This window comes from Mizuhopecten yessoensis, unplaced genomic scaffold, assembly GCF_002113885.1.
Source record: "Mizuhopecten yessoensis strain PY_sf001 unplaced genomic scaffold, ASM211388v2 scaffold11159, whole genome shotgun sequence".
Classification (NCBI taxonomy): domain Eukaryota; kingdom Metazoa; phylum Mollusca; class Bivalvia; order Pectinida; family Pectinidae; genus Mizuhopecten; species Mizuhopecten yessoensis.
Genome location: NW_018408909.1, coordinates 55,736 through 67,975, shown reverse-complemented (window position 1 = coordinate 67,975; position 12,240 = coordinate 55,736). Strand labels below are relative to the sequence as shown.

Sequence of the window (12,240 nt, the reverse complement as noted above, 5' to 3'; positions counted from 1 at the left end):
TCGCTAACTGATTAAAGGTATTTCTGATAAAAAGTCAACAAAAATCTCATGCTCATTGCCCTTCACTGGTTACCGGGGCTATATACGACAACTCTCGCCAAGCCGTTAACAGATCAGTGGAGAGCTGTTGAAAACCAATTAATGGGATTCTTGTATGTGGAAAACAAACAAATCGTGGAGATGTGCAGTGGCACGGATGCTTCAATATAGCCGAGTACACCTCGTAAATATCCCTCCACATTCGGGGTGGCAGTTTTATTATCTCATGAGCACTGTTGGACGGCTTATCGTAAATATAAGCCGCCTAATATAGAGATTATAAGATCGTTTGATTTCACATTTCTACGGAACGAAAATGCCAAGGAAAGCAGGTTAGGAACATGTCTATAAATTGAAATCAGTTCTTATTTATGATGTCAGCTATCTCATTATTCTGTCAAACACCTGCGTCTGCCACAAATATACTTGGACATAAGACAGAGGACCGCAAATGTATTGTGTCATTTGTGAAGTAAAGGTGACTAATGGCACACGCCCTTTAGGAGAGTCTATAACAGGGAAAAGCAATCTTCACCGGTACAAGACAGAGAAGATATGCCACGTTTGAAGAGATAAAACATGTCGCTGGACTCTGCATCTGATAGTTTAGAAATCAATAGATCTAAGTTGTGTCTAACTCAAAGGAAAGGATCGTTGACTGGTGAGAATAAAGATGTAATGTTATCTAAAGGCCAGACGCCGGATTCGGGATGTTTTGACGATATCGATGACTGTGAGGGTGTCTCCTTAAATGAGAATAGTGCTGAACAGTTAACTACAAAAACTGATGAACACATGAGAAACCTCGCTAGAGCTATTGAGGCCATTTCATTGGAAAGCATAACGAGTGGGATATCCTCGGGGTCAAGCGCGTCCGAAGACAGATTGGATCTACTCAGGTGTGTTACATCCTACTCCAATGTGGGCTCACGACCCCCAGCAGACACTGCATGTCATAGCAAGAGAAGAGTAAGATCTGCCACCGTCAGTAAATCATCGGCTGATTACAAGTCGTTTGTCAAAAAGAGATGTAGTTTTAGTTGTGATTCGGTGCCTGCTTTGGATAAATTTCGTAATCAGCAAAGACGCAAATCTGTGACAGCAGTTTCGACTGAAAATGGAGCCAATTACAATGATTCTTGCGAGAATGTGAACTCTTGTAACTCAAACGCAGAAAATCCGTCGAGACAGCAAAGTGTTACAATTGCAAGCGAAGATAGCAATGAAGTGAAACGTTGCACTTCAAACAAAGAATTACGAAGGACAGATTCTAAGTATGACCCGACCCTCGAGAAGTCTAAGACTTTTCTTCATGGACAGGGTAAGACGTTTAGCAGGGCTAACGAATATCTAACACCTGCTAGGCCTGGTTTACAGAAAATACAGGTCAGTTACACACAAACCAATACAGAGAACAACTACAGGAAGATATTTTACGACTTGGTCAAAACGGCACACAGACAAAACATTATTGTATCGGAGTCAGTGAAGAACCTGGAAAGAAGACTGTTCTTCAGGAGGAGCGATCCTCACCGAGCCACATCCTATTTTGAGCACAAGGGTTTACGAGACCCCTCAAGGTCCCATAGGAAGAAAATGGCTAGAACAACTGCAGATAAAATCAAAGAGAGGAAGGAGAAAATTAAACAGACTTCCGATGAGATTAAGATAGGTTATATTCCTAGAGAACATACGATTGTACTGCCCGGACCGGAGGATATAGAGAGGTTACGAAGTTGTAGATATCTAAGAGTGAACTCAAAGATCCCGGATATTTGACATATTATATATGAGGATTTCACGTGCAATGAGTTGTAGGTATTAAGATATTCACCCAAAGCATGTCAATATTCTATATACATTATACAATCTGACAAAGTCAGGTCATATACACATGCATTCATCTCTGAACAGATACTTTGGACAGTGTTTGTAATTGTATAATATCTATATGATTTTGAAACATGTTGATTTAACGAAAGATTAAATGTTTCTCTCTTTTCGTTGTACCGTTTTCTTTGACTGATATCTAAACGTATGCTTTTAGATGATTTCAAATCTGATAGCATTGGATGACTTTAAAACTCATACCTATATGTAATCCTCAGCAGTATTTAAACAATTCAAGAAGTTAACAGCTTGATGTGTATATTGTAATAATGCCGAATTTAAAAAGCAAACTTGAGTTTTTACATATACTGGAGGTAACAGTCTATATAATGTTGAAGAAAAGATTACATCGCTTATGAAACCAAAGATGTATTTGTATGATAATTTGAGTGTTATAATGCGTGAACAATTAGTGCACTAAATAGTTTTATCATTAATGTGTCACAAATAAGCTATGGTTTTTGGGTTTGACAGGATTTTATATGTTTCAGATTGTATTGATATATGCATCTGTTAAAAGTCTGCGTGGTGGGGGAGGTAAATCTATACTGTCGTCACAGTATGTTGCGGGTTTCTGCTGACGTTTGTTGCTTATATAACATATCACAGGCTTCCGTCTGATTGCAATCACGTGTTGCGTTTATTTGATTACGATCGCGTGCTGCGTTAACATAGAAATGAAACTGTTTGGTCATGATTCATAAACATAATGACATGATAACATTAAATTTCAGATTGATACTTTTTTTACCGTGTAAGATTTTTTTTTGCCCGAAAGCTTTCTTTCTTAGGAATATCTGTGTATGTATTTTCTGATTCGATATTTATGAATAGATCGCCGGTGTAAACTTCGTATTAGAGCTATAGGGATATGAACCTAATCAGTTCGCGAGCAAAGTGGTTTTAGAGATTTCTGTATTTACATTATACTCCCATTATCACGATATTATCAGAAAATCGGAAGTATTTTCATGTAATTCTACTATCAGTGCACTTGACTTTCTTAGGGAATACTTAAATTATTTCACAATGAAAATACGTTTGTGATTTGTCAGAAGGAACTAACCACACAGGGGGCCGGTATCAGTGGTGTGTGTTTGGTATTAGGCGGAAAATCGACCCCACCAGGATGTTTACGATACCTTAGGTATACTAACCGGCAATGTAGAAACGTTCAGTAAATCATTTCAATCTGATTTATTGTCAACAATAGGTGGTATCACAACGCGTTTGATACTCCTTGTCTTTATCTATATCATATAAAAAATATGCAAAAACATAGAGGTTTATCTTGTACTGCAAACTGTAAACGTTTAAAACTACGAGCGGGAGTAATACACATTTTTTTACCTGCCTTCGCGAATACGCCCTTCCCCCACTAAATCACATGAGTGAAACTAACAACTCATAGTGTGTAAGCATCGGTGCCAGCGCTCACGCGATTCATACTATGGGTGATATTACCAATTCAACAACCAGCTGACTTATCACCGTTTATAAGGCTCAGTAGTTATCCTTACCTCCCTCTTCCTCTTGTACGGATGTATATTATCTCGCGCTTTTGCATCTTCTAAAACACTGCTATTTATAATAATCGATTCATGTATACCAACTGTGTAAACGGTTTCTTATACTGTCTCAATATATCTTTAAAAGCTTATAAGGGGTCCTCCGTCCGTCCGTCCGTCCACTGTCCGTTTAAAACACTATTGGTCAATTATTAGGTCTGGAGCATTGTTAGGTCAAGGTGACCCAACGTTGGGAGGTGCGGCACCTCGCGGTGTTTATTATTGATTGAGTGACCATAATTTTACAAGCTTTATTTATTTTACAAAAACCATGGAACAAGCTGTCTAACTTATATTAATAACTTTTATGTCCCGGATGGAAGCGTGAAGAAGATCTAGTGTAAAAGCCACTTGGTCGGGCAGGTGACCCAAAACCTTTTCACGTCCGATCGGGGAATTGAACCCCGGCAGCTTGGTGAAGGGGTAGTTCGTTATCCAGTAGTCAAACCAACCACATAATGCTACTAGGATCTGACCCTGGGTCCAACCCGTCGCTGGTGATTGAGGACCTTGGTCATAACCTTATAACCATATATACCATCGAAAGACATGAAGAGACGAACAAAGTCATACTGCCAAGATTGTTCCCTGAGTAAGCCTTGCAATACAGTTTATCTGGCCTCGTGGTGCATTTCGCACATTTTACGATAATGTCTTATCCAATGTATAGGTAACATTACGACCGCGTTATATGAATATACCCGGAGATGAGCTCAGTCAAATCAAAATGGCTGACATGCGTTGCAAAGAATAAGAACAACAAGTACAGATACTATTTCTAATTATTATTTATTGGCATACTCATGTTAGTTTCGTTGATATTGATTCAAATCTGAGAAAATAAATTATTTAACAGAAGTTATCAAACAACTGATTGAACTATATATACAGAGGTGAATGTACTATCTACCGTTATACATATGTGACAGGACTATACAGAACTGGTAGGTGTATTGAGACACCATTATACACATCAATAATTAGTTCAATTTATGCTATTATGACAATTGAATTCTAACAATTTTTTCGACGAAAGTGGAATTATTTTAAATCTACGTAACTCATCACATTCATCACATTCTGGCATTGAAGCAGAGGCATTTGTCACAGTATATATGTACAAAACCCAATTACAAATTGGGATTGCAGTATTTGAATTTGACTCTAGCCGCCACTTCACCTGAAAATATTTACATTTTGTCATGGGTTACTAAGTATACACTGATTATACACCTTTAATTTGCTAAACACTTATTACAATTGATCACACATACAAAATCGTGTTTACACTTTTGATAACAAGTTATGCTTTTGTAATAATTGGTTCAACACAAGGTTTATGATTCTTATTAGTTATAACTTGTGATAACGTGTTATACGCCTGTGATAATGTGTTATACGCCTGTGATAACGTGTTATACGCCTGTGATAACGTGTTATACGCCTCCGATTACGTGCTATACGCCTGTCATAACGTGTTATACGCCTGTGATAATTGGCTATACACTTGCTTGTAATAAATGGCTATACACTTGCTTGTAATAAATGGCTATACACTTGCTTGTAATAATTGGCTATACACTTGCTTGTAATAATTGGCTATACACTTGCTTGTAATAAATGGCTATACACTTGCTTGTAATAAATGGCTATACACTTGCTTGTAATAATTGGCTATACACTTGCTTGTAATAATTGGCTATACACTTGCTTGTAATAAATGGCTATACACTTGCTTGTAATAAATGGCTATACACTTGCTTGTAATAATTGGCTATACACTTGCTTGTAATAATTGGCTATACACTTGCTTGTAATAAATGGCTATACACTTGCTTGTAATAAATGGCTATACACTTGCTTGTAATAAATGGCTATATACTTGCTTGTAATAAATGGCTATTCACTTGCTTGTAATACCTGGCTATACACTTGCTTGTAATAATTGGCTATACACTTGCTAGTAATAAATGGCTATACACCTATACATTTTTCAATACTTAGGACAGTATCATCCTCAGTGTATGTTTATGCTTTTAGCGATGAGGTGTGACGTTTCAAGACGGTTATGGCAATGTTTCCCGATTGTCGAGATAAAAATCGTTATGATTATTGTTTGTAGTATCCAAAACGACGTGAATATTCCACAAATACCGCAAGTGAAATCAAATCGAAAATTTGCACAATTATAATATAAACAGTTCTAAACTGTGGTGAGTCCAAAGTTTAAGCTAACATCTAAGTCAAACAAATACTACCTGACTATTATATTTAAAAATTGGACTTGGAAGCATACATATCAAATAACCATAATATCGCTCCATGTATCTCCGTGCTTTGTTTTGTCACTCTTTATTTATAATGATGAGAATGATAAATGAATCATTAAAATAATGATATTTCTTTTGCAATTCCTAGTCTCATTTCATTCGACAACAGAAATGACAATAACCAAATCTTTAAGACGTGGTTTCAAATTAAACATGAAGAAAATTGGAAAAGGAAAACGATGAGGAACATTGAAAAAAAATGTTCAAAACAAAATAAATGATACGAGTCATTGGTGAAACACTGCTTACACGTGAAACAATGACATATTGATCACTGGAGCTGTTATCATAAACAGTTTACATCATGACATACACGGACAACGATAATGTTGGTGGAAGTTTTATCACCTGGTCTGACCGCCGACTCGTCATGGAGGTTGGTTACATATAACGTAACATTGTAGACATTTTTTGTCAGATGGTGCGACTAAAATCATTTAAGTTGTTGAATATTCTTTAATATTATTGGAAGTTTTGACACCTGGTATGACATCCGACTCATCGTGAAGAATGCAAATTGCGTGAATATTCTTCAACATTGTTGATATTTTTTTTGTCTGTTGGCTTGACTACCAACTTGCCTGGGAGGTCGGTTAACTATTTATTTTTATTGGAATCAAGTAAAACAGATAGGTTTATGTTTAACCTGGAATTTACAAAACTCAAACATTTGGGTGTTCAGTTACATCAAGAAAGTATCAATTTAGAATAGGCATTAAACTAAACCTTTTCCCACTTTGCCTAATTGTTGGTATAGTCTCCGACAGCTTTCATGATGATTTGGAAAAGACTTGACCGGATAATCGATGGTACTTCTCGATTTTTTGTGTGGTGACGAGTACACCTCGAAGACTGCATCGATAATGCCGAGATCACCAGTAATGACAGGGACCACATAGCCACAACTATGAAAGAGGTCTGGTTTTTGGGTCATTTAAAACGATAAGCATCATTATGTGATTGCCAAATTCTAAATTTTGTTATTAAAGAAGGTATGAAAATGACAGATTATGAATTATTGACGATATAATATATGTCTGAGGGTCCTTGCACCTAGATTGTTATTCGTGAAATTGAGATAGAGAAATTATTTCAATATTCAGATGATGATAAAGGATTAGATCATCGTGGGTTGGTCTTGTCCCTTTTGTCAAATATTGGATCCATTTGTCCAAAAAAATCGAACACTTATATCAGAAAAATAGAATAGGGATTATATTTATAAATATACTTATTTGATAACGAATTATATAAAACGAAAACAAAATTTCTAGGATTACTCATGTGTTTTACTAAAACCAGTTAATACATATTAAAATCTGATCATACATGTACCATGTATGCAACATGCTAAGTTTGTTTGATATCTGTTAGTAAGTTTGGTTCAACTGACGATTGTATAAAACCATTCCATTATTATTCTTATTTTTGAATATTTTGATAACTGAATGAATCATCAGTGGTGTTGAAATCAGTATAGTTAAAGTTGCATTATGGGCGGATTGGTCGAGTGGTAAACACTCCGACCTTCCACGCAGGCGGCCGGGGTTCGATCCTCGAAGTCGTCGCACGCATGGAATATTAGAGAAAGTGTTTTTCTCCTGCCCACACAACTCCAACAACCCAGGTGGAGTATAAAATGGTCTGGGCTGGGTATTGCGGTATCTGTGCTGTAGCATTCAAGTGAGGTGGCACTATAAATGGTACCGTTGGAAGCACGGTCCCACTACAAACAGAACACAATACATCTCCAGCACACACGCAGGCATACACACATAAGGAGATATTAACCAGGTGGCATATGACTAGAAATTAGCGCCTGATAAGGCAGCTTCTGCGAATTCCTCAATATTGTTTTGATTAATATATATGCTAATTGTATTGATTGTATAAAATTGTATATCTCTGTTCTGTAAAGCGCTTTAGAGTGGCTTATGTTAGCTAGATAGGGCGCTATATCAAATGTTGTATATTCATTTATTTATTTATGTATTACAAGCACATTACGGTGTATTGTTTTAGCTTATCAGACATGACATGAAGAAAGAAACGATTATTTTGAGTCTGTTATCAGTCTGTTATCATCTTATAACACAAAATAGATAGTGAGCTTTGATACCAGCACGTGTCGTTTGTAAATATTTTGTTTAACAAAGTATCATGTGGTGGTTATTTTACTGCCCGAAATATTTTCATTCTTTCATCTATTCTAAGACAATACTGTGTCGGTGACGTTAAACAAATGAAGATATTTTTCCTCACAGCACAGTAAGCATACATAAACATTCCCTATTATAATTCATTTAAAATGTAAAATGGATTTATTACAAATAATAAGAATTCCAGGTAAAAACCACAGTGTTTTAAAACAAGGCTTTTAGAGTTATTTTGCTTTTAAAATTTCAAAGTTATGTCATTGTGAAATAGGATACGAAGAACACATTTCGTTGATGTACCGTGCAGGAAGTTTATCTACCTACATGACAGATATCTACCTACATATAAACAACTGTTACGTACCTGGTCCACATGCTTGGTTCATTTAAAGATCCCTCTTACCTTGATAGGATAAACATTTACATATCTTTATATTTTTACACACTTAACAGTCATGTTTTTGAGGTTTCCACAGGTCTTCCTTTTAAGGAATCCTTAGCAATTTTTTGTAACGACTTAGATTTTTACCATGTGACATTTTTGGTATATTTTTCTATATTTATTAACATTCTCGGCATTCGAGAGGAAATAATAAGGAAAGAATGTAACTGTTGGGCCCCCCTCATGAACTTATTTCCAGCTATGGGATCATCATGCCTGGTGTCATAGTAAAGAATTTACCTTTAGAATACCATGTCGGGTGTCATCACAGGAAAGACATACTTTTGGAACACCATGTCAGGTGCCATCTCAGGATACCAGGTGCCATCTCAGGAAACCATCGGATTGATCCTCCCTTTGGAACACCATGTCAGGTGCAATCTCATGAAAGTCTTTCCTATTGAACATCATGTCGTGTGCGACCATACGGAAGACTTACCTTTAGAACACCATGTGTGATGGTATCTCAGAAAAAACGTACATTTTGAACACCATGTCGAGTGCCACCACAGGGAAGACTAACTTTGGAACACGATGTCAGGTGCCACCAAAGGAAAACTAACCATGGATCACCTGATTAAGGTTCCAGTTTCTCATTTTGCCTTCTGTTAAGTTCTACTTCTGAGAAAATAAGGCATTCGAAATATCCCTTCACACCTCAAAGAATTGCTTTGGGTAGCGCAGAATCATTTGGATTTGTTCTCCGATTTGGTCCAGGAAACCCGGTTCCTTGACAGCGAATGCGAACAGATTGACACCTGTAAGGAAGTACAATGGTAAAGATTTGCTTTGGATTGCACAGACCAGACGCCTACACATGGACGTGACACGTGTAGCCAGTAGGTCCTGACTCCAGTCAATGTCCTCGGGGTACTCCTCGCACTCCCATAATAGGATGTTCTGCAGATGATACGATGTTAGGGCCGGCTTCACCCCATTGCACTGGAACTGCTCCCGGATCCGCTTAAGTATCCGTCCACTCTTCTTTCTACATGTTCCAGTTTTGTCAATTCCCACCAATAACATCTTTTCGCAGTGAGAAAATGAAATTGTCCAGTAGATTGGATGCTTAGCTATGATATTTATTCCACGCATCCGTATCTGTATCACAATATCTTGTGATGGCCTTCTGGCTCCATGTCTTGGCCAGTTGTATTTATCTGGAAAAGGTGCCGCTGACTCTACCAAAGGACACAGATCTAAATTTATGCTTTGGTGAATTCCAGGGAGGTTCACCAATGTTATTGTTGTTGCTGGTGACTCCGACATTGGGGCCATACGTACCGAACAGTGAAGATTGAGTTCAGATATCGCCCTTGCGACTAGTAATATGAATATCTTTTTTACCTTAATTGGCAAGATTAACTCACCACTCGTTAAAGATGCTTCACCTCCGTCGAGTCCTAGCTTTGACCACGTGGACACAAGTACGTTCCCAATATCAGCCAGGAGGAAGCATTGCCCAATGGCAGGAGGAGGTAAAGTTATTCCAGTTGCTATCAACGCATCCACTGTTTCGTGTGAATATTGATATGTGGATTCCGCTGATGACGTATATTGTTGGCTAACCGGATACCGCGGTGTACCGGTGGCAGAAGGCCTAAACGTAGGAGAAGCAATATGCAATCTTTCGTGTTTGAATGTCTCAGGCAGGTTTTGTTGCGCATATGTAAAATTCAGTTGACTGTTCCCTGTAATTCTAGGATTATCTGAACCGTTGTTGTGGTATTCCCACGACCCTGATGGAATATCCATCACAACACTGTAATCAAACTCATCGGCCTTGGACACCTTTATATTGGAGCAGTAGCTCCCGACGTTCAGTGGTTGAGTTTTAAAGCGACAGTCATATCTGTGGACATAACTTAGGATGCCATAAACTATAGGCATCACCACTTTAATTGCCTGTCTCGTGTGTTCTCGTGACATCTTCACGTTGTTTTCGTAGTAAAAATTCAACATGTTGTTATCCATATTGGCCGTCGTCTCCTTCCGTACTGCCCTCTCTTGTTTATTGCAAAACATGTATTACGATAAATTATCGCAGTTAAGGTCATTGGAGTGTATTGATAAACGGAAACAGGAAGTACATTCCTAGTTAAAAATCCAATGTAGGGAGACAGTATCACAATTTCCGCAAAATCTAATGTTTAATATTAAACTGATGAATATTGTATGTTTATTATTGACAGAACAGTGTGTTCTCTCAATATTAAAGTATTTCAAAGCAATCCAGGCATTAATTCAGTTGTTTTTTTATCAATGAGTCACATGTGTCCATTTTTCTGTACTTCAGGAGCCCGGCTACCCATTTCACTGCTGTGAAGTCTTTCAAGAACGATAACTCTTACCTGCAATTACTATGTGTATATGGTTTTATTATAAAATGTCAATTTTTATATCGTGTTTAGAGAATTAATTTTACACCATTTCAGCATTTATCAAATTGATAAACATTAATGCAATACTAATATATGTCAGTATCATTTTTATTGACATTATTTTGTAAAAATATTGTCTTTCATTTTTTTTTCAAAATTCACTCCTTTTTATATAAATTTCCATTTAAAATCCTTAAAATTCTGACAACCTATATTTTTTTTTGTGGCAGAAAATTTTCTTTACTTTAAAGCAATATAACTACAAAATTTGAAGAAATTCTACTGAGAAATGGTGACACAATCCTATTACCTTAATACGACTAGCCAATGGTTGTTTTCTCGGTATCTTATGCAAATCTATACATATAAATATTCGCCTTTGTTAGATACAATGCTGCAGCTCATATAATTTTGCATTGGATGCGTATTCTGTGAAAAGGACGGTAATGGAAAATTAGTCTATTATAAAACTAGTAATTACAGATTTTTTAAATGCTAAATCTGTACATGCAATTTTGTTGTGAGGATGATTACATTTAGTTCAAGTATTTGCGAGTAACATCTTGTAGACAATTGTCTGAAAGACGTTCCCGGATCTAGTAATGCAAAAAGGCTATACCAATTCTATATCAACTGTATACCACATGATTAGTTTTAATTTCATATACCCAAAATTGTAATAAAATACACAAAGACGTATGCTGGTTTAAGTTAATTTCTATATTGCATATTGGTGAGGTCCCCGTCACGTTTATTCTAGAATGAATGAATGAATGTGTCTCTACACATGCACTACGCTCTTACCCTTTTTGAGTAAATTGACTGATTATTTGATACTTTCACAAGGTGTTGCCCTGTAATAAACAGTATCTTAACAATTATTTAAGACCCTGTGTACAGTATGGCAAGCCAAGTTGTCATTTATGCATGGAGCAATGTTGATCCAGTACTTAACCAAATTATATAAGATATCTTATTTAATTATATAAGATATCTTATATACTTTATAAGATATCTTATATAATAAATGAGATATCTTATATATTTTATAAGATATCTTATATACCTTTCTTTATAAGATATCTCATAAAAGATATAAGATATCTTATAAAAGATATAAGATGTCTTATAAAAGATATAAGATATCTTATAAAGAAAGGTTTATGAGATATCTTATATCTTTTATAAGCTATCTTATATCTTTTACAAGATATCTTATAAAGTATATAAGATATCTTATATATTATATAAGATATCTCATAAACTTAAAATAAGATATCTTATATGTTTATAAGATATCTTATATGTTTATAAGATATCTTATATGTTTATAAGATATCTAATATAATATATAAGATATCTTATATAATTTGGTTAAGTACTGGATCAACATTGCTCCATGAATAAATGACAACTTGGCTTGCCATAGTACAG

The 12,240-nt window shown here is 36.1% G+C and overlaps 1 protein-coding gene across 1 annotated transcript; it reads left to right on the top strand.

Annotated features, from left to right (window-relative positions):
* Window positions 1–610: 610 nt before the first annotated feature.
* On the top strand, window positions 611–1,956 carry LOC110467106. The gene has a single exon (XM_021524025.1). The coding sequence runs from the start codon at window positions 619–621 to the stop codon at window positions 1,816–1,818; it is 1,200 nt and encodes a 399-aa protein (XP_021379700.1). The 5' UTR covers window positions 611–618; the 3' UTR covers window positions 1,819–1,956.
* Window positions 1,957–12,240: the final 10,284 nt, after the last annotated feature.

Coding starts and splice junctions, on each gene's coding strand:
- LOC110467106 (XM_021524025.1), top strand. CDS start 619: ATGTCGCTGGACTCTGCATCTGATAGTTTAGAAATCAATAGATCTAAG.